Source organism: Lithobates pipiens, unplaced genomic scaffold (assembly GCF_037356315.1).
Source record: "Lithobates pipiens isolate NorthernLeopardFrog02 unplaced genomic scaffold, aLitPip1_a1.2 Scaffold_8, whole genome shotgun sequence".
Classification (NCBI taxonomy): Eukaryota; Metazoa; Chordata; class Amphibia; order Anura; family Ranidae; genus Lithobates; species Lithobates pipiens.
The window spans coordinates 330,381,154-330,408,879 of NW_027507903.1; the positions used below are offsets into that span (position 1 = coordinate 330,381,154).

At 47.3% G+C, this 27,726-nt stretch overlaps 1 protein-coding gene across 1 annotated transcript in view; it reads left to right on the forward strand.

Moving 5' to 3' along the window:
• Nucleotides 1-24,133: 24,133 nt before the first annotated feature.
• The window catches only part of PRELID2 (PRELI domain containing 2), a 180,910-nt gene continuing 177,317 nt past the window's right edge, over nt 24,134-27,726 (forward strand). Inside the window, exon 1 of the mRNA XM_077473019.1 lies at nt 24,134-24,302. Coding sequence (XP_077329145.1) covers nt 24,228-24,302 — 75 coding nt within the window. The 5' untranslated portion in view covers nt 24,134-24,227. The remainder of the gene's footprint in view (nt 24,303-27,726) is intronic.

Genomic DNA, 27,726 nt, shown 5'->3' on the forward strand with positions numbered 1-27,726 from the left:
GTCAGTTTTGGGTCAGTTTCTGCACCAGAAACTGACTGCATGGTGTAAACTAGAACCATTGGAATACATGGAAAACACTGTGCATGCATTTTTAGTGTAGAAAAAAAGTGCACGGAACTGAACGGAACTGCGTCTAGTGTGAACTGGCCCTAAGGCAATAATATAAGTCTATTCCAGCCCCTCTATTAGGCTGGATTCACACCTAGGCATTTTTAGTGCTTTTTGCATTTTGCAGATTTGCACTACATAACAAGTTCCATAGGAAACCATGTTAAATAGACTGTAGTGCAAATCTCCAAAATGCAAAAAGCACTAAAAATGCATAGGTGTGAATCCAGCCTTAGAGGCTGGCATAGCACACTGTGTATGTTGTTTTTAAAAACAAGCACTGCAAATACTGAATTTCAGCTGTCTTCAGGCTGGTCACATTACTCAGCCCCGATGGATGCCTTCTGTGGGAGTGGCTGTGATCTCCCTCTGACAACAGCCGGGGAGATCATGTGGCCGCTCGTCTCCTCTGCAGATGCCATCCATCGGAGCTGGAAAGCAGCCGCAAGTCATGTGACAGGCCTGAAGACAGCTGAAATTCAGTATGTGCTATGCCAGCTCTAATAGGGGGCTGGCAGTAACAATTTTAAGTTTTTATTTTTAGAAAAATAGCAGCGGGTGGGGGTTGGGCCGGAGACAGACAGAGAGGCAGATGACAGGCAGGAAGGAGGAGGGAGAGCAGAGCAGGGCAGCCTATCACGGAGGGAGCCACTTTGACCACGGTATCAGGGCGAAGCAGCCCTGGTTATTGTGGTCTGTTTAGAGAGGCCATACAGGAAGTGCAATGTTCAGGGTTTTTTTTACAGTTTAGAGGGGGGCAGATTACATAGCACAAGCACTGTCCTATGCAATCTGCTTTAAGGGACCAGAATCTATCTATCTATCTATATATATATATATATATATATATATATATATATTATTTTTTGGGGTAACAAATGCTTTAATCAATTGACTATAGGCTGGGCAGGACATTCATCGTTCTGAGTGGATGCCATATGATGTCCTCCCAGAACGGGCCGCAGATAAATGTAACAACGTACAGTGCATGCATGAGACGAGACATATGAGGTCATGTGCTCCATCTAACACATGTGAATTGGAAGTATATTGCAGACTAATCACAGAAACAATTTTTAAAAGGATGGCATGGGAGCAAGGGCATAATGGTAAAGGACAGTGCCACACATTGAAAAGGAAAGGTCATTTTTAATAACATTCAATTATGGCTTGTGTAGCAATTGTATACCATATATTATTTCTTTTTCTATCTGCTATTTTTTTCTTCATGAAAGTGGAGTTACCGTTTAAGGTTAAAAAAAATCAAAAAACCTTCAGAATTACCCTCTTCCTGCCTAGGCCAATTTTCAGTCGCAATTTGAATGACAATTGCACGGTCATGCAAAACTGTACCCATATGAAATATTTGATATTTTTTTTACACAAATAGAGCTTTATTTTGGTGGTATTTAATCAGTTTTTGCTAAACAAACAAAAAAAGACCAAAAATTTAAAGAAAAAAAAAATCATTTTTCATAGTTGGTTATAACATTTTGCAAAAAGGTAATTTCCTGACGCCTTCATGGCAGCACACACTGGGTTGTGACTCCGCCCCCACAACCTGACAGGATTGGATTAACTATAAATTTGACGGGGAGACCCCCCGCTGCATTCTCTTTTTTTATCCTCACCTGACAGGTTGGACAGACGGGGTTTTCCTGTTACAGATGAATAAGCCTCTACCGCATTCGCCCCAGCAGGTTCAAGCCTCTCCTGTTTGGAAGTCCCTCCTGTACAGTCTCTAAAGGAGCTTCTATGGAGGGAACCCCCATGCTGGTGGTCTCAGGGGGCTACTGGATTCTGGCATTTAGTAAGCTTTAAAGAAGCTTTTATTTTTGCAGTGGACTCCCTTCTTTCTGTTGCTTTTTAAATCCCCTTTAAATATTTATATCTATTTTTATATATTCACTGATATATGGTGAATGTTATTTTCTTTTTCTTTTTCCCCTTTACCTTGGGATTGCTGTCTCTTGTAGTCCCACTGCATGGCTGTTCATTTTTTCTTTCCGTTTTTTGTTCTCTGGGCTGTAATTCCAGCCTAGATGGCGCCGTTCGGCCGCTTTGCACACAGGCAGAGCCAGTCTATTTCCCCTATGTTTTCCTATGTGTTACCTCTTCCAAGATGGCGCCGGAACTCTTAAGACGCTTCTGCGCATGCGCAGAGCGCCAATTAGCCGCCGAAATGTCGCTATTTTCAAATACAGAGTGGTGTTCTCTGTATGATGCTGTGCACTCTGCAAACTTAAAGAAGGTTACTGCTCCTGCATGTTATTCACTCTACAGGCTTAAGGTTGGGTCCCTGTGGGATTGCTATATTATTATGATTATTATATTTTCATTTCTTTCAGTTTAAATAAATAAATATTAAATAAATAATAATTAATTACTTAAATAATAAATAAACGTACATATATTAATTAATAAATTATATATATATATATTCCTGGACACACTATTTTTTTCTATGTCTTTGTTTCTACTGTCCTTTCCCCTTTTTTCTATGGAGTCCACTGCCCACACAGACCACCATCAGCAAGTTAGGTAAGAGGCTTTACCGGACAAGGTAAGTATTGAAGGGGAGAAAAAAAGAGTGCCAGACGTTAAATGCTGCGCTTTTTTTGGCAGCCCGTCTAGATCAAGAGCCGCAAGTTCCCGGCATGGAAGAAGATCTAGCCATACGTCAAGCAGGAGGTCCCGCAGGAGTCGATCAAGATCTCCTTCACGGCACCGAAGGCACAGTCACTCACGACATAGCTACTCGCGCCACAGTCGATCAAGTCGCAGGAGATCTCCTTCTTCGCACCGTCAAAGCCGCCACACCCGACCCACAGCAAACGCTTGCTGGTCATGCGGTGCTCCGGCACTGCCAGACAAACTTGCCTGTCGCTCTTGCTTCAATGAAGCTAATAAAGAGAAAGAGGCAGACGCAAGAATTGCTACAGACCTCATAAGAGAATCAGTGCGGGAGTCCATACTGGAAACAACAACACCAGCATTAGATAGAGCTGCTCCCAGTACGTCTTTCCACAGACCCCCATCTCACTCAGGCATCAGAATTTTCCTCTGAAGATGAGGGTCAGGAAATGTCAGTAGGTTTTGATTTTTTCCCTGGTGGAACCCTTTGCAAAGTCTGTTAAAGAAGCAATCGGTTGGCAATACGGCGGAACCCCAAAAAATACGGAAGTATTTTCCAAACCTAAAAAGGGATCCGGTATCCTTTCCATTTATAGAAGAGCTGGAGGATCTCATTAAAGACGAATGGGAGAGATCTGACAAAAGATCTAGTCTTGCTAACAGATTAGCCAAGATGTACCCTTTAAAGGAGTCAAAAGTGAAGCCTCTGATTAATGCTCCCATCGTCGATTCCTCACTAGTGCGTCTCGCCCGACACGTCACACTTCCAATCGAGGATGCGGTTTCTTTTTGGGGTGTGCTTGACCGAAAAATGGACCTAGAACTAAAGAAAGCATATTCCACGGCTGGGGCAGCCTGGAATAACCAGCGGTTACCACAGAAGCAGTGGCCAGAGCCATCTCAGGATGGGCATCTAAAGTAGAGAAAGACCTACAGGATGGCATCAAAATGGGAAAGATTATGGGAAAGATGCAAGAAATCAAGCTAGCAGGGGACTTTGTAGCAGAGGCGTCAGTAGACATTATAAGATCTTCAGCCAGGGCTATGCTAGCTTCCGTGACAGCGAGAAGAGCGTTATGGCTCAAACCATGGATGGCCGATACAGCATCCAAACTAAATTGGTGCAGAATTCCATATGATGGTGCAAATCTGTTAGGTGCCAAGTTAGACTCTGCCATCTCCAAGGTAACGGGAGGGAAGTCAGGCCTGATCCCCTCCGATAGGAGACCCCAGACACAAAAGGGACCGGCTTACAGATGTAATCTTCCTGACAAATATAGAGAGTCCAGGTCCTACTGTCCTGGTAGGGAATTTAGAAGGGACTGGAAGAATACAAAACCTTCTATTCTGAGGATACAGGAATCTAAGGCTAACCCAGCAGGGGAACAGCAGAAGTCATTTTGAAGTTCTGCTCACCCACCAAGCTCAGGTGGGTGCGAGGCTAAGAAACTTTACCAAGATCTGGTCAGACCATATAAAGGATTTATGGACATTATCCACGATCCGATTCGGACAGGTGGAAGTTCAAAAACAGACTTCCACCAAATCATTTCCAGACAACCAGAGTTCCATCCTCAGTACCCCAGAAGAATCTGCTAGTAAAGTACGTAGCAGAATTGAAACAAAAGGGAGCAATCTTAGAGGTCCCATCATGCCAGAAGGGAAGAGGGTTCTACTCGCCCTTGTATTTGGTGAAAAAGAAGTCAGGGGATTTGCGACCTGTATTAGACCTCAAAAACTCAACATCATTTCCAATTTCGGTGTCTCCCGTTCGGCATCTCTTCAGCACCCAGGACATTCACGAAAGTATTATTACCGTTGATGGCATTCCTCAGAGAAAAAGTTTTACGCGTCCACCATTATCTGGACGAGATCCTACTTTTAGCAAAGGATCAAGAGACGTTGATTCTCCATCGGGAGATCCTCCTTACAACCCTCCAGAAGTTTGGATGGAAAATCAATTGGGAAAAGAGCTGTCTACGACCCACACAAAATATGACATTTTTAGGGGCAAGATACAGCTCCCACAAGAGAAAATCCGGCATCTTATTCTGAAACTGCAGAAGCTTCTATCAACAAATCACTTGCCAGCCAGAACCTGCCTGAGTGTACTAGGGTCCATGTCCTCAACCATACCCATGGTGCAATGGGCACAGTGGCACATGAGAACCTTACAGAACTCATTCCTCAAGCAGTAAATACAAACCGATAGTTCCTCCAGTTCCGGAAGTAGTCACTTCAGATGCCTGCCAGAGCGGTTGGGGGCCCACTATCAAGACCAGGCAGCCCAGGGCCAGTGGCATTTTCAGGCTCAAGGTTTGGTCTCGAACATTTTAGAGCTCAGGGCAGCATTTTATGCCTTAAGGGCATTCGCACCATTTCTGACAGACAGGAATGTGCTTATTCGAATGGACAATAAAGTAGCAGTGTCTTATATTCAGAAGCAAGGGGGTACCAGGAGTGCCACCTTGATGGAGGAAGTTCGGCCCATCTTGGAGTGGGCCCAGATACATCTAGCAAGTCTGAAAGCAGTGTATGTCCCAGCAGCACAGAATATGTTAGCCAACTACAAGAAACGCTATCCAACAATGAGTGGTCGTTGAACCCTCTGACTTTCTCTCTCCGTATGGAAATCTGGGGAACACCGGAAGTAGATTTAGCAGCCACTCCGATGAATACCAAGTGCCACAGATTCCTGTCAAGAGGTTCGTTCCCATTGGCGGAGGGAGTGAACTGTCTAGTTCATCCATGGAACTTCAAGTTGGGGTATATATTCCCTCCAACTCCATTAATTGCGAGGTTCCTATCCAGGCTTCGTAGATCCTTGGTGACAGTAATTGCGATTATTCCACTGTGGCCGAGGAGGCCGTGTTTCACGACACCCTTACAGCTCAGCCTTCAACCTCCAGTTCCTCTCCCGATAACTCCAGATCTTCTATCTCAAGGTCAATTCTTACATCCTGCACCAGAGAAATTGTACCTGATGGCCTGAAAGTTGAGAGGGCTAGACTAAGATCGCAAGGATGTTCTCATGAAGTCATATCAACCTTGTTGCAAGCCAGGAAAGTTACTATCTATAACATCTATTCAAAGGTTTGGGAAAGATTCTGCTTCATGGCACAAGAGAAAGGATGGAATGCCCTTTCTCCGGAGCCCTTTCAGGTTCTGGAATTCCTCCAGTCAGGGGTCAACGAGGGTCTAAGCTTAAGTACCCTAAAGCTGCAAGTATCAGCTCTGCCAGCTAAAACAGATACTAAGTGGGCATTCCACCCACTGGTAATCCAATTTTTAAGAGCCTATCTAAAAATTAAGCCGCCCAGGAGGCCAGTCTTTCCATCATGGGACCTTTCAGTAGTTCTCCATGCTCTCTCTTCTCCTCCGTTTATTCCATTTGAAACAATCTCTCTATGGGATTTGACTTTAAAACTGTCTTTTCTCATTGCAATTACATAAGCTAGGAGAGTGTCGGAGATCCAAGCGTTAATGATTTCGGAACCCCACTTAGTTCTCTTTCCCGACAAAGTAATCCTAAGGCCTTCAGAACACTTCATACCCAAGGTGGCAATTTCCTTCCATTTCAACCAGGATATCATACTTCCATCCTTCACGGACGATCAGGGTAATCCTCATCCACTAGATGTCAAAACAACCATCATGAACTATTTATCTGCTACCACTTCCTTTAGGAAGACGGACTCTCTTTTGATCATTCCCCATAGAACCAGGCACGGGCAAGCAGCCTCCTCACTTGGGTTGAGCTTTGAGTTCGAGTCGAACTCATGCTCGACTCGAACATTGCCTGTTCGGCGAACAGTGAACAATTTGGGCTGTTCGCGGCAAATTCGAAAAGCCGGAACACCCTATACAAGTCTATGGGAGAAATATAAAGTGCTAATTGTAAAGGGTAATATGCAGGTTACTGTCCTAAAAAGTGTTTGGGGACCTGGGTCCTGCCCCAGGGGACATGGATCAATGCAAAAAAGAAAAGTTTTAAAAACGGCCGTTTTTTCAGGAGCAGTGATTTTAATAATGATTAAAGTGAAACAATAATAGTGTAATATTCCTTTAAATGTGGTACCTGGGGGGTGTCTATAGTATGCCTGTGAAGGGGCGCATGTTTCTGGTGCTTAGAACTGTCCCTGCACAAAGTGTCATTTGTGCAGGAAAAAAATAATTTTAAAATCGCTTGCGGCTATATTGTCGGCTCCCGTAATACAGAGAACACTCAATGAGTGTTCTCTGTATTAGCCGACAATTCATTCATTTATTGATTAAAAAAAAAAAAAAAAAAAAGCATGGGGGTTATCCTAAATTCAATTACCAGGCCCTTCAGGTCTGATATGGATATTAAGGGGAACCCCGTGTCAAATTTAAAAAAAAATTGACGTGGGGGTCCCCCTAAATATCCATACCAGACCCTTCAGGTCTGCTATGGATATTAAGGGGAACCCTGCATCAATTAAAAAAAAAATTTGACGTGGGGTCCCCCCTAAAAATCCATACCAGACCCTTTATCCGAGCACGCAACCTGGCAGGCCGCAGGAAAAGAGGGGGGGGACGAGAGAGCGGACCCCCTCCCTCCTGAACCGTACCAGGCCACATGCCCTCAACATTGGGAGGATGCTTTGGGGGTCTGTGACCCCTCAAAGCACCATGTTCCCATGTTGATGGGGACAAGGGCCTCATCCCCACAACCCTGAGCGGTGGTTGTGGGGGTCTGCGGGCAGGGGGGCTTATCAGAATCTGGAAGCCCCCTTTAACAAGGGGACCGTCAGATCCCTGCCCCCCCGTTTGAAATGGTAAGGGGATACAAAAGTACCCCTACCATTTCACAAAGAAAGTGTAAAAATGGTTAAATAAGACAAACACACTTTTGAAAAATTCCGTTATTAAAAATAAAAAAAATATTCCAGCGGTGCTAATCCACTGTTGCTATCCAGCGACGGATCTCCGGGGTCCAGCGATGGATGATCATATCCAGCGATGGGGGGATCTCTCAGTCCAGCGCTGTCCATACATCCGTCTTCTGTCTCCACTGTGGAGAAACTGCGGGGATCCCAGCGCTGACGTTTCTTATATTAGGAGGGCGGGGCCACCCGTCACCTAACTCCGCCCCTCTGACACTGGTGAGGGGAGCCAGGGATTCCCTAATGACGTATGGGTGACCACGCCCCCTCTGATGTAACGGAAACCTTCGTTACATCAGAGCCCTTCTCATTAGTGATGGACGAACTTCCGACGGGACGTTTCGCGAACGCGGACCGCGAACGCGGCCGATAATTCGCGAACCGGAACGTTCGCGGCGGCCCCATTGACTTCAATGGGAGGCGAACTTCGCAAACCTACAGGTCAAATTTGCAGCCACAAAATAATTAATAGCTGTGCAAACATAGTCCCACCACATGGCCAATGACATAACACATGTATGAGGTGAATCTGGGATCGACAACTACAAGAATTGTTGTGACAATTCAGGACTGTGGAGCGCATGAAGGCAATGGAGGAGAGGGAAGGTCAGGGACCAGGGTAGGCTAAGAAGAGGGTGCAAGAGATGATCACCAGCAGCGTGACATACAGCAATGACACCTGCACCGCGATAGAGTGATCTGACAACAGCACCGTGATAGAGAGCACTGACATCAGCAGCGTGACATAAAGCACTCACACCAGCACCATGATATACAGCACTCACAGCAGCACCGTGATAGAGAGCACTGACATCAGCAGCGTGACATAAAGCACTCACACCAGCACCGTGATAGAGAGCACTGACATCAGCAGCGTGACATAAAGCACTCACACCAGCACCGTGATATACAGCACTCACAGCAGCACCGTGATAGAGAGCACTGACATCAGCAGCGTGACATAAAGCACTCACACCAGCACCGTGATAGAGAGCACTGACATCAGCAGCGTGACATAAAGCACTCACACCAGCACCGTGATATACAGCACTGGCAGCAGCACCGTGATAGAGAGCACTGACATCAGCAGCTTGACATAAAGCACTCACACCAGCACCGTGATATACAGCACTGACAGCAGCACCGTGATAGAGCACTGACATCAGCAGCGTGACATAAAGCACTCACACCAGCACCGTGATATACAGCACTGGAAGCAGCACCGTGATAGAGAGCACTGACATCAGCAGCTTGACATAAAGCACTCACACCAGCACCGTGATATACAGCACTGACAGCAGCACCGTGATAGAGCACTGACATCAGCAGCATGACATAAAGCACTCACACCAGCACCGTGATATACAGCACTGACAGCAGCACCATGATAGAGAGCACTGACATCAGCAGCGTGACATAAAGCACTCACACCAGCACCGTGATATACAGCACTGGCAGCAGCACCGTGATAGAGAGCACTGACATCAGCAGCTTGACATAAAGCACTCACACCAGCACCGTGATATACAGCACTGACAGCAGCACCGTGATAGAGCACTGACATCAGCAGCGTGACATAAAGCACTCACACCAGCACCGTGATATACAGCACTGGCAGCAGCACCGTGATAGAGAGCACTGACATCAGCAGCTTGACATAAAGCACTCACACCAGCACCGTGATATACAGCACTGACAGCAGCACCGTGATAGAGCACTGACATCAGCAGCATGACATAAAGCACTCACACCAGCACCGTGATATACAGCACTGACAGCAGCACCGTGATAGAGAGCACTGACATCAGCAGCGTCACATAAAGCACTCACACCAGCACCGTGATATACAGCACTGGCAGCAGCACCGTGATAGAGAGCACTGACATCAGCAGCTTGACATAAAGCACTCACACCAGCACCGTGATATACAGCACTGACAGCAGCACCGTGATAGAGCACTGACATCAGCAGCGTGACATAAAGCACTCACACCAGCACCGTGATATACAGCACTGACAGCAGCACCGTGATAGAGAGCACTGACATCAGCAGCGTGGTATACAGCACTGACACCTGCACCGTAAGCAGCCCCAGGAGGAAGTCAGCATAGCACAGGGATGGTGGGAGCCCCTCATAATGAGCATAGCACAGGGATGGTGGGAGCCCCTCATAATAAGCAGCCCCAGGAGGATGTCAGCATAGCACAGGGATGGTGGCAGCCCCTCAAAATAAGCAGCCCCAGGAGGATGTCAGCATAGCACAGGGATGGTGGGAGCCCCTCATAATAATCAGCCCCAGGAGGATGTCAGCATAGCACAGGGATGGTGGGAGCCCCTCATAATAAGCAGCCCCAGGAGTAAGTCAGCACAGCACAGGGATGGTGGGAGCCCCTCATAATGAGCATAGCACTGGGGTGGTGGGAGCACCTCAAAATATGCACAGCAGAGGTACAGCTCCAGGAGGAAGTCAGCACAGCACAGGGATGGTGGGAGCCCCTCATAATGAGCATAGCACTGGGGTGGTGGGAGCACCTCAAAATATACACAGCAGAGGTACAGTTCCAGGAGGAAGTCAGCACAGCACAGGGATGGTGGGAGCCCCTCATAATATGCACAGCAGAGGTACAGCCCCAGGAGGATGTCAGCACAGCACAGGGATGGTGGGAGCCCCTCATAATAAGCAGCCCCAGTAGAAATATGACACCGCTCAACCTCTTCAAAGAGGAGGGTACGGGCATATAGTACGGTGTGCTTTTTTTTGGACAAGGAAGTGAGCCAAATGAAGAAAGAAGGTCTCTGTGCTCGATTAAAAAAATTGTTTATAGACATATACATGGTCTACTGGTCACATGTGTTGAATTCCTCCGAGATCCATGCCTAATTAATTTTTAGAAATGTGAGGTAGTTAACACTGTCGTGAGCTAGGCGAGTACGCTTATCGGTCACGTTCCCCCCTGCTGCACTGAACGTCCTTTCGGACAGGACACTGGATGAGGGGAAAGCCAACAGTTCGATTGCAAATTGGGCAAGCTCTGGCCAGAGGTCAAGCCTGCCCACCCAGTAGTCCAGGGGTTCATCACTCCTCAGAGCGTCCACATCGGCCGTTAACCCGATGTAGTCGAACACCTGACGGTCTAGGCGTTCCCTGATGCTGGATCCGGATGACACCTGTCGATGGGTCGGCTGAAAGAATGACCTCATATCCAAAGTCACCAACACATCTTCAAACCGGCCTCTTCTTGCAGGCGCTGTTGGATTGGTACCCGCAACTCCTTCTCTGGGAGTGGGAATTGCTCCTCTGTCAGCGCACGCAAAAGCAGAATGCAGCATTTCTCGAAGCAAGGCCTGGAAGTGCTGCATTCTGACAGCCCTCTGTGACGGCGGTAACATTTCCGCCATTTTGTGTTTGTACCGGGGGTCTAAGTACGTTGCCACCCAGTACTTGTCCTTGACCCTTATGCTTTTTATACGGGGGTCCCTATTAAAACACTGGAGCATGAAGGCCCCCATTTGCACTAAAGTGGAAGCGGTGTGGTGGCCTGGCTCCTGCTCATCATCCAGGATAATGTCGTCCTCTTCATTCTCCTCTCCCCATCCACGCACAACAGGGATCCCAGAAAGGTTTAAAGCATGCTCTTCTTGCTCCTCCGCATCCGCCCCGGCACCATCCTCCTCTGACTCCTCTTCAGACTCCTGCTGTTCACTTGTCTCAGATAGAGTAGCCCCCCCTGGGAATTCATCCAGCATTGCGACTTCCTCATCTTCCCGCTCCTGCTCCTCCACAGCTTGATCAATGACACGATGCAATGCACGCTCCATAAAGAAGGCATAAGGTACCATGTCACTGATGGCGCCATGGCTGCGACTGACCAGTTTGGTGATCTCCTCAAATTGGCGCAGAAGTCTGCATGCGTCGCGCATGGGCAGCCACTGGCGCGGTGAAAAAAAAACAGCTCCCCAGAACCGGTTCTGCCGCAGAGTTCATACAGGTAGACGTTAGGCTGCTCCAGCAGAAACGTGCAGTTATCAAGCCTATAGAAGGTTGAGTTCCATCGCGTCGGGCAATCGCAAATAAGACGTCTGACCGGCAGATTGTGTCGCCGTTGAATGTCAGCTAGGCGAGCCATGGCCGTGTAAGATCTTCTGAAATGGGCCGAGATTTTCCTTGCCTGCCGCAAGATGTCCTGGACCCCAGGGTATTTGACAAGGAATCGCTGCACGACCAAGTTTAAGACGTGTGCCATGCATGGCACGTGCGTGATTTTGCCCTGTTTCAATGCGCTAAGCAGATTGGCACCATTGTCACACACCACTTTACCAACTGTCAAATTGAGCGGTGTTAGCCACTGATCTGCCTGTGAGCGCAAAGCTGAAAGGAGTGCCGGGCCAGTGTGGCTCTTGGCTTTCAGGCACAACAGACGCAGCACGGCATGGCAACGTCTCACCTGGCATGTCGAATAGGTTCTGGGGAGCTTGGGCGGCGCAGCGGAAGAGATGCTAGCAGCTGAAAAGGAGGAGTCAGCTGAGGAGGAGAGGGAGGAGGATGGAGTAGGAGGAGGAGGAGAAGAAGAGTCAGCCCTGCATGCAATCCGTGGTGGTAAAACCAAATCTACACGGGTGCCACGGGTTACATGCTTGACGGCCGTCAGAAGGTTCACCCAGTGGGCAGTAAAAGTGATATACCTTCCCTGCCCGTGTTTGCTAGACCACGTGTCTGTGGTCAGATGTATCTTGGCACCGACACTGTGTGCCAGAGATACATTCACTTGTCGCTGAACATGGCCATATAGCTCTGGGATGCCCTTCTCTGAGAAATACTTCCTTCCTGGGACCTTCCATTGTGGTGTTCCAATGGCCACAAATTTGCGAAAGGCCTCCGAGTCCACCAGTTTATATGGCAGTAGTTGGCGGGCTATGAGTTCTGACAAGCCAGCAGTCAACCGTTGGGCAAGAGGGTTATCCGGCGTCATCATTTTTTTACACTCGAACATTAGGCCCATGGAAGCCTGCCTTTTTGCAGAAAAACGTGAGCTTGGCGTGATGGAAGGTGGAGTGGAGGACAATTGTGAGGAGAGAGGAGAAGGAGAAGTAGAAGACGAGGCTGGACGGTGAGAGCCTGCAGTGTGGCTTTGTGTGTTCCGTTGCTCCCACTCGGCTCGCTGATGGCTGCTCATGTGCCTTCTTAAGGCGGTCGTCCCTAGGTGAGTGTTGGGCTTACCGCGACTAATGCGTTGACTGCAAAGATTGCAGATGGCAACGCTATTGTCAGCAGCGGACACGTTAAAAAAAGCCCACACTGCGGAGCCATGTGCCGGTGTCCTGGGAGCGCCAGATGTGACCGTACATGGTCGATGACTCGCTCCTGATAAATTTGCAGTCTGCTTTGTCCCTCCTGTGCAATATAAGTTATTCCTGCTTCTCCTCCCTATCTGCTGGTCCATATCTCCCTCTGAACTCCCCTCCTCTTCCTCTCTTGTGGGGACCCACGTGACACGTCATCATCAACGTCACCTTCCCCACCGCTATAAGTAGAGATCTCGGAGTAGGCAGCAACACCAGAGACCAACCTCCTCCTTGGGCTGATCTGGGTACTGTCGTCAGACTGCTGAGTAGCGGTTGTTGCTGCTTCCTCTTCCTGATCCAATACCAAGAGTGGCTGCGCATCAGAAATGTCTTGATATGGATCGGAAAATAATTCCTGTGACCAAGCGGAAGGTATGTGGTGGTGGTGGTGGTGGTGTTGTTGGTGGTAGTGTCTTTGGGGGTGCACATAGCAGAGAGTGAAGAAGAGGGTGCAGATCGAGAGGATGAGGAGGGTGCAGAAGAGTAAGGCTGAGCGAGCCACTCAACCAAGTCTGGTGCGTCCTTTAAAGTAACTGAACGCACCTTCTGCAACTTCCCACTTTGGCTCAAGCCTGTTGCTCCTGCCCTATCCCTACCACCCCTGCGGAAGGGCCTGCCTCTTCCTCTGCCTGCCATTTTTTAAATGACCCTGTGACAAAACTCTCAGTCCCTATACCGATGAAGGACTGCTGCAGTATAGGGCAGCGGTCAGCAGTAGTGCACCTCAACCCTATGTATTGTGGACTGATGCCAGTCCTTATAGAATGGCAGACTGTACCTCACTCAACCCTATGTACTGTAGTACCCTATACCTTACCAGTCCTTATAAGGACCTTTGTGGACCAAGTAGGTTGTGTGTGAGTGATTAGCAGACTGTACTTCAGTCCCTATACCGATGAAGGACTGCTGCAGTATAGGGCAGCGGTCAGCAGTAGTGCACCTCAACCTTATGTATTGTGGACCTATACCAGTCCTTATAGAATGGCAGACTGTACCTCATTCAACCCTATGTACTGTAGCACCCTAGACAGACCAAGTTACCAGTCCTTATAAGGACTTTTGTGGACCAAGTAGGTTGTGTGTGAGTGATTAGCAGACTGTACGTCAGTCCCTATACCGATGAAGGACTGCTGCAGTATAGGGCAGCGGTCAGCAGTAGTGCACCTCAACCCTATATATTGTGGACCTATACCAGTCCTTATAGAATGGCAGACTGTACCTCACTCAACCCTATGTACTGTAGTACCCTATACCTTACTAGTCCTTATAAGAACCTTTGTGGACCAAGTAGGTTGTGTGTGAGTGATTAGCAGACTGTACGTCAGTCCCTATACCGATGAAGGACTGCTGCAGTATAGGGCAGCGGTCAGCAGTAGTGCACCTCAACCCTATGTACTGTGGACCTATACCTGTCCTTATGGAATCGCAGACTGTACCTCACTCAACCCTATGTACTGTAGCACCCTAGACAGACCAAATTACCAGTCCTTATAAGGAGCTTTGTGGAACAAGTGGGTTGTGAATGATTAGCAGACTGCAGCAGAAGGGCAGCAGTCAAGTATAATATTCTTTCTATATTTGGAAGAAAGAATATTATACATGTACAAGCCTATTACCATACCACTGATACCAGTCCTGAAAAGAACCTTTGTGGAACTAATAGTAACAGCTACTGATTAAACTGACCCTCACTGCCTCACACACTGCTTCCTGCCTGTCCCTATATAAACTGACAAAACAGAGGCTACTGGAACAATAATTGAAATAGCACTTTTGTGGACCTGATAGTAACAGCTAATGACTAAACTGGCTGTCCCTGCAGCACACACCGTCCTGTCCCTTTCTCTAAACTGACAAAAGACACTCAGGCTGCTGCAACAATCACTAGCACAGCACTGCCTATCCTGAACTACACCTAACACCTATACCAGTCCTGAAAATAACTTTTGTGTACCAAATAGCTAGCGATTTGGGTCACTGTAATCTCTCCCTGCTTCACACAGCAACCTCTCCCTATAGTGACAGAAGAAAGAATGTAAAATGGCCGCCGGATCGGGTGTATTTATAAGTTAGGGGGAATGTCCAAGTGTCCATGTGCTGTAATGTCTCAATTGGCTGTCCTATACCCCATGATGGATGTGTCATCATAGGTCAAAGTTCTTTTACACAGTAAACACGGAAGTCCGCCGGGCGAACGGCGCCAATAGTCCGCCGAACGGGCAGACCAGGAACAGCTGAAATTTGCCACGAAACGACCGCCGGGCGAACCGTTCGGCCATCACTACTCCTCATATAAGAAACGTCAGCGCTGGGATCCCCGCAGTGTCTCTGCAGTGGAGACAGAAGACGGATGTATGGACAGCGCTGGACTGAGAGATCCGCCGTCGCTGGATATGATCATCCATCACTGGACCCCAGAGATCCGTCGCTGGATAGCAAGAGTGGATTAGTACCGCTGGAATCTTTTTTTTATTTTTAATAAAGGAATTTTTCAAAAGTGTGTTTGTCTTATTTAACCATTTTTACACTTTCTTTGTGAAATGGTAGGGGTACTTTTGTACCCCCTTACCATTTCAAACAGGGGGGGGGGGCGGGATCTGGGGGTCCCCTTGTTAAAGGGGGCTTCCAGATTCTGATAAGCCCCCCGCCCACAGACCCCCACAACCACCGCTCAGGGTTGTGGGGATGAGGCCCTTGTCCCCATCATCATGGGGACATGGTGCTTTGAGGGTCACAGACCCCCAAAGCATCCTCCCAATGTTGAGGGCATGTGGCCTGGTACGGTTCAGGAGGGAGGGGGGGGCGCTCTCTCGTCCCCCTCTCTTTTCCTGCGGCCTGCCAGGTTGCATGCTCGGATAAAGGGTCTGGTATGGATTTTTAGGTGGGACCCCCACGTCAAATTTTTTTTTTTTTATTTGACACGGGGTTCCCCTTAATATCCATAGCAGACCTGAAGGGCCTGGTAATTGAATTTAGGGGAACCTCCACGCTTTTTTTTTATCAATGAATGAATGAATGAATTGTCGGCTAATACAGAGAACACTCATTGAGTGTTCTCTGTATTATGGGAGCCGACAATATAGCCGCAAGTGATTTTAAAAGACTTTTTTTCCTGCACAAATGACACTTTGTGCAGGGACAGTTCTAAACACGGGAAACATGCGCCCCTTCACAGGCATACTATAGACACCCCCCAGGTACCACATTTAAAGGAATATTAAACTTTTATTGTTTCACTTTAACCACTTGCCGACCGCCTCACGCCGATGTACGTCGGCAGAATGGCACGGGCAGGCATAAGCACGTACATGTACGTGATTTGCCTCCCGCGGGTCGGGGGCCCGATCGGGCCCCCGCCCGGTGCCTGCGGCGGTCGGTTTTCGTTCGGGAGCGATCCCGGACGAGGGGACGGCCATTCATTCATGGCCACCCCCTCGCGATCGCTCCCGACGAATGGAAATCCCCGGTGACATCACTTCCTCTCCTGTAATGTAAACACAGGAGAGGAAGTGATGTATTCTCTCCTCCGTGTCGGTATTTTTCGTTCCGACACGGAGGAGAGCGGATCAGTGAGTTGCACCAACACATCCCACACACAGTAGAACATGCCAGGCACACTCACACCCCCCCTTTACCCCCCGATCACCCCCCCAATTACCCCTGCCCCCCCAGTCACAGTGACACCAATGTCATTTTTTTTTTTTTTTTTTTTTTTTTTGCATTGGTGTCATTTGTGACTGTAATAACTGTTAGGGCAGTTAGGGTTAGCCCCCTTTAGTTCTAATGTACCCCCCTAACCCCCCCAATAAAGGTTTAACCCCGTGATCACCCCCCGTCGCCAGTGTCACTAAGGCTGGGTTCACATTGCAGCGGTTTATGAGAACGAATGTGATTCGCACCGCACTGCAGTGCAAATCACATCCGATCTCTGTGCGATTCGAGTTCAGCCATTCGCCGCACCCGCCGCACCCGCCACACCCGCCGCACCCGCCGCAAATTCGCACGGGACCCTTTTTTTGGCCCGCAGCAGAATCGGATCGCATGGGTGTTCACACCATGCGATCCGAGTTTGCAGATCGCACTGCGATATGCGAACTGATCTGGGGGTGTCAGTAACATTTCACTGACACTCCCAGCAGTTCGCATAGGGCAGTGTGAACTGCCGCCGGGAGGCATGCGATGCGGGAACCCGCCGCGGATTCGCGGCGTTTCCGCATCGCTCCAGTGTGAACCCAGCCTAATAAGCGATCATTTTTCTGATCGCCGTATTAGTGTCACAGGTGACGCTAGTTAGGCAGGTAGGTATTTAGGTTCGCCGCAGCTTTTTATAGCGCTAGGGACCCCCATATACTACCGCATAAAGCCCCCTGATTGCCCCCTAGTTAACCCTTTCACCAGTGATCACCATATAACTGTTACAGGTGACGCTGGTTGGTTAGTTATTTTTTTATAGTTTCAGGGCACCCGCCATTTATTACCTAATAAAGGTTTAACCCCCTGATCACCCGGCAGGTGTCATTTGTGACTAATAACTGTTAGGGCAGTTAGGGTTAGCCCCCTTTAGTTCTAAGGTACCCCCCTAACCCCCCCAATAAAGGTTTAACCCCGTGATCACCCCCCGTCGCCAGTGTCACTAAGGCTGGGTTCACATTGCAGCGGTTTATGAGAACGGATGTGATTCGCACCGCACTGCAGTGCAAATCACATCCGATCTCTGTGCGATTCGAGTTCAGCTATACAGATAGTATGGCTGAATTCGTGTCGCACCCGCCGCACCCGCTGCAAACTCGCACGGGACCCTTTTTTTGGTCCGCAGCAGAATCGGATCGCATGGGTGTTCACACCATGCGATCCAAGTTTGCAGATCGCACTGCGATATGCGAACTGATCTGGGGGTGTCATTAACATTTCACTGACACTCCCAGCAGTTCGCATAGGGCAGTGTGAACTGCCGCCGGGAGGCATGCGATGCGGGAACCCGCCGCGCATTCGTGGCGTTCCCGCATCGCTCCAGTGTGAACCCAGCCTAATAAGCGATCGTTTTTCTGATCGCTGTATTAGTGTCACAGGTGACGCTAGTTAGGCAGGTAGGTATTTAGGTTCGCCGCAGCTTTTTATAGCGCCAGGGACCCCCATATACTACCGCATAAAGCCCCCTGATTGCCCCCTAGTTAACCCTTTCACCAGTGATCACCATATAACTGTTACAGGTGACGCTGGTTGGTTAGTTATTTTTTTATAGTTTCAGGGCACCCGCCATTTATTACCTAGTCTCACTAGTGTACCCCTAAATTTAGGGGTGTCTACTTTCTAAAATGGGGTCATTTGGGGGGGGGGGTTTGTGCCATCTTGGCATTTTATGGCCTTCAAAACTGTAACGCCCTTAGAAAGCCTGAAGGCGGTGCTTGGTTTTTGGGGCCCCGTACGCGGCTAGGCTCCCAAAAAGTCCCACATATGTGGTATCCCCGTACTCAGGAGAAGCAGCAGAATTTATTTTGGGGTGTCATTTCACATATGCCCATGGCATGCGTGAGCAATATATCATTTAGTGACAACTTTGTGAAAAAAAAAAAAAGTTTGTAATTTTCCCGCAACTTGTGGCAAAATATAAAATATTCCATGGACTCAACATGCCTCTCAGCAAATAGCTTGGGGTGTCTACTTTCTAAAATGGGGTCATTTGTGGGGGTTTTGTGCCATCTTGGCATTTTATGGCCTTCAAAACTGTAATAGGTAGTGAGAAGTGAACTCAAAAAATTACGCCCTTAGAAAGCCTGAAGGCGGTGCTTGGTTTTCGGGGCCCCGTACGCGGCTAGGCTCCCAAAAAGTCCCACATATGTGGTATCCCCGTACTCAGGAGAAGCAGCAGAATTTATTTTGGGGTGTCATTTCACATATGCCCATGGCATGCATGAGCAATATATCATTTAGTGACAACTTTGTGAAAAAAAAAAAAAAAAAAAAAAAGTTTGTAATTTTCCCGCAACTTGTGGCAAAATATAAAATATTCCATGGACTCAACATGCCTCTCAGCAAATAGCTTGGGGTGTCTACTTTCTAAAATGGGGTCATTTGTGGGGGTTTTGTGCCATCTTGGCATTTTATGGCCTTCAAAACTGTAATAGGTAGTGAGGCGTGAAATCAAAAATTTACGCCCTTAGAAAGCCTGAAGGCGGTGCTTGGTTTTCGGGGCCCTGTACGCGGCTAGGCTCCCAAAAAGTCCCACATATGTGGTATCCCCGTACTCAGGAGAAGCAGCAGAATTTATTTTGGGGTGTCATTTCACATACGCCCATAGCATGTGTGAGCAATATATCATTTAGTGACAACTTTGTGTAAAAAAAAAAAAAAAATTTTTTTTTTGTCATTATTCAATCGCTTGAGGCAAAAAAATAAAATATTCAATGGGCTCAACATGCCTCTTATCAATTTCCTTAGGGGGTCTACTTTCCAAAATGGGGTCATTTGGGGGGGTTTTGTACTGCCCTGTCATTTTAGCACCTCAAGAAATGAGATAGGCAGTCGTAAACTAAAAGCTGCGTAAATTCCAGAAAACGTACCTTAGTTTGTAGATGTGACAACTTTTGCGCAAACCAATAAATATACAATTATTGACTTTTTTTTTACCAAAGACATGTGGCTGAATACATTTTGGCCTAAATGTATGACTAAAATTGAGTTTATTGGATTTTTCTAATAACAAAAAGTAGAAAATATCATTTTTTTTCAAAATTTGCGGTCTTTTTACGTTTATATCGCAAAAAATAAAAATCGCAGAGGCAATCAAATACCATCAAAAGAAAGCTCTATTTGTGGGAAGAAAAGGACGCAAATTTTGTTTGGGTACAACATTGCATGACCGCGCAATTACCAGTTAAAGCAGCGCAGTGCCAAAGTGTAAAAAGACCTCTGGTCATTTACCAGCAAAATGGTCCGGTCTGAAAGTGGTTAATCATTATTAAAATCACTGCTCCTGAAAAAACGTCAGTTTTTAAAACTTTTTTGCATTGATCCATGTCCCCTGGGGCAGGACCCAGGTCCCCAAACACTTTTTAGGACAGTAACTTGCATATTAGCCTTTAAAATTAGCACTTTAGATTGTGAACGTTTGAGTGCCATAGACTTTAATAGGGTTCTAAAGTTCACACGAAGTTTAGGTCTGTTCGCAGGTTCTGGTGCGAACCGAACAGGGGGGTGTTCAGCTCATCCCTACTCCTCACGCACTATTGCATCATGGTTAGTCAGAACCATTAGGAAAGCTTACGCCACCCAGCATATGGCGATTCCTGAAGACATCAGGGCTCATTCAACTTGGGCAGTGGCTACCTCACCAGAGACAATATGCAGGGCAGCAACATGGTCTTCCAGGAACACATTTATCCATGGCAGACTTCGGCAGATCCGTCATTAAAGCCAATTCTTCAGCATTATAAGGAATAAATATTATTTTACTTGCACCCACCCGACTGGCGAGTTATTTTCCAGTGTGTGCTATCATGAAGGCGTCAGGAAAACGGAAAATTGTATACTCGCCTTTCCGTAATTTTCCTTTCCTGACGCATCTTCATGGCAGCACACAGTCGCCCTCCCTGTTTCTTTTGTGATGATATTTACAGAGAATGCAGCGGGGGGGGGTCTCCCCTTCAAATTTATAGTTAATCCTATCCTGTCAGGTTGTGGGGGAGGAGTCACAGCCCAGTGTGTGCTGCCATGAAGATGCGTCAGGAAAGGAAAATTACGGAAAGGCGAGTATACAATTTTCTGTTTTTTCTCCTTCTCTGATGTGTGCTGATGAGGCTGCACTGATGGACACTTATAGGCTGTGCTGATTGATGGGCACTGATGAGATGGCACTGATGAGGCTGCACCAATAGATGGCGCTGATGATGAGGCACCGATTGGCAGCACTGATGGGCACTGATAGATGGCACTGTAGCTGCTGAAATATAGCCACTCTGTCCCACGATCCAGCAATGTGCTCACCCCAGTCGGTTTCACTTGCTGTCTTCTTTCCTTGGCACCACCATCTCAACTATGGGCACCCGATGTGGCAGCTTGTGGCTCTACAGCCAGGTGGCCACTGTGGATGCGTGAGCTGCGTTGCAAATTGTGAATGGTGAAAGCAGTATTCTGGGACCTCTCACGGGGGGGTGGAGGAGAACTTCAGTTTCTGATCACCTAGGTGGTTGGAGTGGAAGTGGGAGCATGCACCTGTCAAAATCCGTGCCAATTCTTCAAGAAGTGCGGTGGGAAGCAGAACTTCCCCTTTTGGGAGGAGCTCCGCTTTCAGTACAATAATCTATGTGTGACAGGGTCATTTTATTGATGTAGAAGCAATCTACAAGCTACTACTCCTTTCCCAGTTGACGCCTATTATAAACGCATTGGGTGGAGCCACATCTGTGACCTCATCATGCACAAGCTGGTGGATATGGACCACAGCCGTGCCTGCATTTGTGTTTAAACTGTTGTTATTTTATCTACCGTGTAAGTGTAAGTGCATTTTTACCTTTAATAAAATTAATTGTTTTAGGATACCGCACTATGGAACTGTCCCCCTTTTTCCACTAGTGGTGGCTGGTGTTTTTTTTTGGATGGGGGGGGGCGGGTGGCAAACAATCCAAGCAGATACCCTCGGTTGGGTTATGGACGGCAAACACCACCTTCCCCTGGTCGGCTGGGTCATGGGCACCCCCCCAGGTCGGTCAATCAGTAGTCAGGGTCCCGCACTTACCCCATTTCGCTGCCAGCGCTCCAGGCTGCTGCTTCCTCGCTTCCCCTGTGTCTCCTCCCTTCTCCTCCTGATTTCAAAACTGATTGGATCTCCTTTTTGTCTCAGAACCTGCTTCCTTATTGGCTGGGAGGAGAATCAGTGTTACAATAGTGAATATTCATTCGCTATGGTCACACAACTGGCTGGGCTTCAGGCGCAGTGCTCTGCGCTCTGAGCCCACCCCTTTTTGAAGCCTATTAGAGCCACTGCCTCTAATAACGTGCTTCAAAAAAAATCCCTGATTGGAGTACATGCATTCAGTGCCCCGCATGTAGATAAGGGGGCCGGACAAATTGAGAGGGGCAGCGCTGTCCTCCCCCTATTGACGATGTTTGAGAGTGTCAGCAAGTCAGTGAATATATGCCCCATTGTGTATTAACCAACTGTCTCGGGTGACATCACTGCGAGGATTTAATTGGGATGAGCCTTCCTCACCTGCTGGGTTCCATGGATATTTTACGTAGTGAGATAGATCTCTATAACTTGAGATCCTAATCTGGTAAGAGGCGTGAGTTTATGTGGGGATGGCAACCTTATGAGTACATTTCACACTGTGTTTATCGGATGTTGAACACTGTCAAATCACTGGGAGATTAACCTATCCATTGGATTGTCTGTTCAAGATTTATTTTCATAAACTGTCACTTAGGATGTGAACAGGGGTGGACTGACAACTCATGGGGCCCCCGGCCAATAGGAGATTATGGGGGCCCCCAGGAAATCAGAGATTATGGGGCCACATATTATACACACACACACAGTATACACATACATATTTCTATAGGCTGAGAAGGTACTGGAGAGGTGGGGCAGCTATAATATCAGAATTTTTAGACCAAAAGGATGTCGGTAAGGGATATTTCAGAGAGACATGTAAAAAAAAAACAAAAAAAAAAAACACAGCTTTTTACATACTGTCCCTGGTTTTACTGAGGCCAGGCATGTACTGGCCATCGGGACTACCGGGAGTTTCCCGGTGGGCCGATGGCTCAGTGGGCCACTCTGATGTAAGGGGGCTGGTGATGGGACACTCTGATGTAAGGGGGCTGCTGATGGGCCACTCTGATGTAAGGTGGTGCTGATGGGACACTCTGATGTAAGGGGGCTGGTAATGGGACACTCTGATGTAAGGGGGCTGGTAATGGGACACTCTGATGTAAGGGGGCTGGTAATGGGACACTCTGATGTAAGGTGGTGCTGATGGGACACTCTGATGTAAGGGGGCGCTAATGGGACACTCTGATGTAAGGGGGCTGGTAATGGGACACTCTGATGTAAGGGGGCTGGTAATGGGACACTCTGATGTAAGGGGGCTGGTAATGGGACACTCTGACGTAAGGGGGCTGCTGATGGGACACTCTGACGTAAGGGGGCTGCTGATGGGACACTCTGACGTAAGGGGGCTGCTGATGGGACACTCTGACGTAAGGGGGCTGCTGATGGGACACTCTGACGTAAGGGGGCTGCTGATGGGACACTCTGACGTAAGGGGGCTGCTGATGGGACACTCTGACGTAAGGGGGCTGCTGATGGGACACTCTGACGTAAGGGGGCTGCTGATGGGACACTCTGACGTAAGGGGGCTGCTGATGGGACACTCTGACGTAAGGGGGCTGCTGATGGGACACTCTGACGTAAGGGGGCTGCTGATGGGACACTCTGACGTAAGGGGGCTGCTGATGGGACACTCTGATGTAAGGGGGTGCTGATGGGACACTCTGATGTAAGGGGGTGCTGATGGGACACTCAAAATGTAAGTGGGCCGGTCTGGATGAAGTCCAGGGCCAAATTTCTGTCCCAGTCCAGCCCTGACTGAGGCTGGCAACCCTGATGGGGCTGAATGGTCAGTCCGCCCCTGGATGTGAATTGATGTATTCAATATTGTGATAATGCATTTAAGATTGTTCTATTGGTGATAACTTACAGAAGCATACTTGTATCTTTATTCTTAATTTTTCTTTTAAACTGCTACGTTTGCTAAAGTCAAACAGGGAGCTTAGAAAATTTGCAAAGGACATGTGAAATAACAGAAAAATCTTCAATAACAAAAAAAAATAAAAATACACACACACACACACATTGTTATTGAAGATTCTTCTTTATATATATATATATATATATATATATGTGTGCATATATAAATAATTGTGTACTCTCCCTGTACACACATGGTGTCCCTGACTCCCAGACATGACTGTCACCCTCCTGTACAACTTCACATTAATGTGCACACAAAGCAATCGTGACAGCTGCCTGGAGGTAAGCTGGTTTAATGTGACATAAAACCTTCAAGAATGTGACATTGTGCGAGTGACTCCGTGCCAGCTCTCACACGTGTGCGTGTGACTTTGTCTCTGTGAGCAGAATAATAAAGTTTATCGAAAGGAGGGCTTCAAAAACATGGCGCTTTAAGACAGAGAAGAACAGAAAAGTGTGAAGGAGGAAAAAGAGTGTGAGGGCAGCATGGGGGTCTCAATGGACGTGAAGAAGGTCTATCCTTACCCTTTTAAGGAGGTGGTGACCAGCTATCTGAACAAGGTAAGCACGCAGGAGCTCATACAGCTGGCTGTATACAGTACACGATGTAATCCACCCAGGCTGACCTTTCCCTCCTTCCTCACATAGAGATACCCCTCCCCCCCATCTTCTTCTCTATACAACGAATCCCACCTTTGTTTCCTGCCATCTCCTGTTGTCTGATCACTGATAATAAGAGCTCCTGATCTTCCTTCCAGACAATGGCAGGGTGTATTCAGTGTCTGGCAGGGGAGTCCATGTCTCCTTTTTAACCACTTCCTATCTGGGCCAACTCTGACACTTCGCTCCTACGTGTAAAAATATACCTTTTCTTGTTAGAAAATTACTTAAACACCCCCCCCCCCCCAAGAAAAAAACACATGTATGTATGTATGTATGTGTATTTTTTATAGCGGAGGCCCTATAGAATAAAATGGTGGGTGTTACTATTTTGTTATGTCACACTTATTTGTGCAGTGGTTTTTCGAATGCAATTTAAAAAAAAAAATTGGGGAAAAAACACTATTTCATGAATTAAAAAAAACACTAAAGTTAGCCCAATTGTTTTTGGTAAAATATAAAAGATGATATTAGACCAAGTAAATAGATACCCAACATGTCATGCTTTAAAATTGCGTCTGCCTGTGGAATGGTGGCAAACTACAGTGCTTAAAATACTCCATAGGCAATGCTTTAGGGTTGAATATATTTTTATTATATGCCAAGTAGTGTGAAATAACAAACATGAAAACATGCAAACACATCACGTATGTCACCATTAACATCAAATTAGGCACATTGGTAAGAACAAGCATAGGCAATGCTTTAAACGCCTTTTACAGGTTACCTGTTTAGTGTGGCATAGGCGGTCTGGGGCTAGAATTATTGTTCTCGCTTTGACATCCGCAACAATACAATGAACAATATCCTTGTGATAGCATGGGCCATGACAGGTCTTCTTTATGGAGAGATCTGGGGTCTATTAGACTCCAGATCTCTACTCTGGCCTCCCATGCAGTCGATCAGACACAGATTAGCCTGATCGTCTGCTTTCCTGGCGGCAGGTTAAACAAAGAGGTGGAACCAGAAGTGGCGAGCTACTCATTGTTTCTGGGGTTACAGAGAGAGGATCTGTCTATCGCCAGTTAAAATAATACATACTGGAATTATGCCTGTAGGTGCAGATATCATTCAGGTATAACCACTGAAACTGGAGGATGTCCTCCCGGCACAAAGGGGTTAATGAAGGACATTAAGTCTGGGTTTACATTGGTGAGATGTCAGACATAGCATGTGATTCGCAACCACGCTGCTGTGCAGATCACATGCAATATCTGTACGTTGCGAACTGAGCCATACAGATTGTAAGGCTGAATTTGGATCACACTCCGACCTTTTCCGAAATTGACAGTTCGCACTGCGATTATATGAACCAATCTGGGGGTGTAATTAACTTTGTATTGACACTCCCAAGGGTTCGCATAGGGCAGTGGGAACCCGCTATGGATTCCCAGAGTTTCCCACATTGCACCAATGTGAACCAAGCCTCAAGCAGAGTTCCACCCAAAAGTGTAAGCACCTCTCTAAGGACTTCTAACCACTTGCATGCCATATTTGGCATGTAAGGGGTTTATTTTTCAATCTTCTGGGACACGTCACAGAAGATTGCCTGACCATTGAGCAGGCGCAGTGCGACTCATGCTTTCACAGTGCGCACCCGGGAGAGAGAGAGAGATTATTAAAAATCAGCAGGTAAATATATATATATATATATATATATATATATATATATATATATATATATATATATATATATATATATATATAATCTCTATATCAGGGCTTGACAAATTTGCTTGGAATCTAGGAGCCAGCTTAAAAAGTTAGGAGCCAGGTCGGTAACAGCGATCCGGACCTGTCCCTGGCCTGACATGGAGACGAGTGAGGGGAAGATAGCGCCGCAGCCCCCCCCCCCCCTCCTTTTTTTTTTCCTTAATTAAAATATTTTTTTTTTACTTTTTACAAAAAAAAAAAAAAATATATAATGAGAAGCCATTTACCAGCCACCACACTCACCGTTGGGCAAAAGGCGCCGGATGACGCCCGCAATCACTTCCTTCTCTTCACTTTGGGAAGGAAATGGGCGGGCAGTGAAAAACAGGCAGGGGAGCTTCACTCCATTAGGAATTAGCATTATTGGAATAGGGTGTAATTTCTACATCCACCACAAGATGGCGCCAGACTACCGAAAGATTTTAGAAGGCCGCAAAGCCGCGCCTCAATTACTGGCCGGCGCGGCCCGATGCAATTGCGCGGCGGAGTTCGGGGTCCAAAAGACGGGATACCCCAGCAGCGTTGCCCCAGTCGCCAGGACACGAATTCTAGGCGCAAATGCGACCAGGCGCCCGGGGTTTGTCGAGCCCTGATAGAGAGATAGATATATATATATATATATCTATCTCTCTATTTTTAGCTGCAGACTTTTAATAAACACAAACGTAAAAACAAAAAGTGTAGTGCTATGTTACAATAAAAACAATATCAAAAATATATAAACCATAAAAAGTGCTGAATGTCAAACCACTGTGATAAGTGACTGCACCAAAAAAAAAAGTCTGATAATGTTCAAATGATTAATCAGCATACATTCTCCAAAATGTGCAACTGTGCTCCAGTCCAACTGACAACACAATCCAATGGACAAGTGAGAAAATTCAGCCACTGATTTGGCCCTTTGGAACTAGAAAGACAACACCACCACCGTGATATAAGGGAGGCTTACCAGAATGATGATGACCTGGTGGGGCTAACGCCATCCAAGTCAAAAAGGCTTGTCAGTAGGATAAACCCAGAGAGAGTGGCAGTTCCTACAACTCGTCTCCAGTGTATTGGCAGACCATCAAGGGCAAGCAACATGTAGTTTCAAGAAGACGCTGAAAGACTTCTGCATAACGTCACTTCCGTGCCAACCCCGGACGTGAAACTATACCATAAATAATGAAACATTAAAGTGGTTGTAAACCCTTACAACACGCTTTAACCTACAGGTAAGCCTAGATTAAAGCTTACCTGTAGGTGCTGCAAATATCTCCTAAACCTACATGGCTTAGGAGATATTTACAATTCCCTGTACAAGGATTTCTTCTGCGCATGCGCCAATGTACTCGGCGCATGCGCACTTTAGAAGGGTCGTGGCGTGCCATTTTTCATTAAATGACATGCCGTGACTGTCTCATTAAATGACATGCCGTGACTGTCGGTTCCAGTGCGCGGGAGTGACGTCATGTGACTCCGGCCAGTCGCAGAGCCGGAGTCCGTGACCCCGAAAGGAAGATGGGCGATTCGAGCCAGCGAGGAAATCGGTGACATCGCTGGCTCCTGTGTCAGGTAAGTGATGGGTTTACTTCCTCTTTAAGTATCCAAATAATTTAAAAGCGATGCGTGT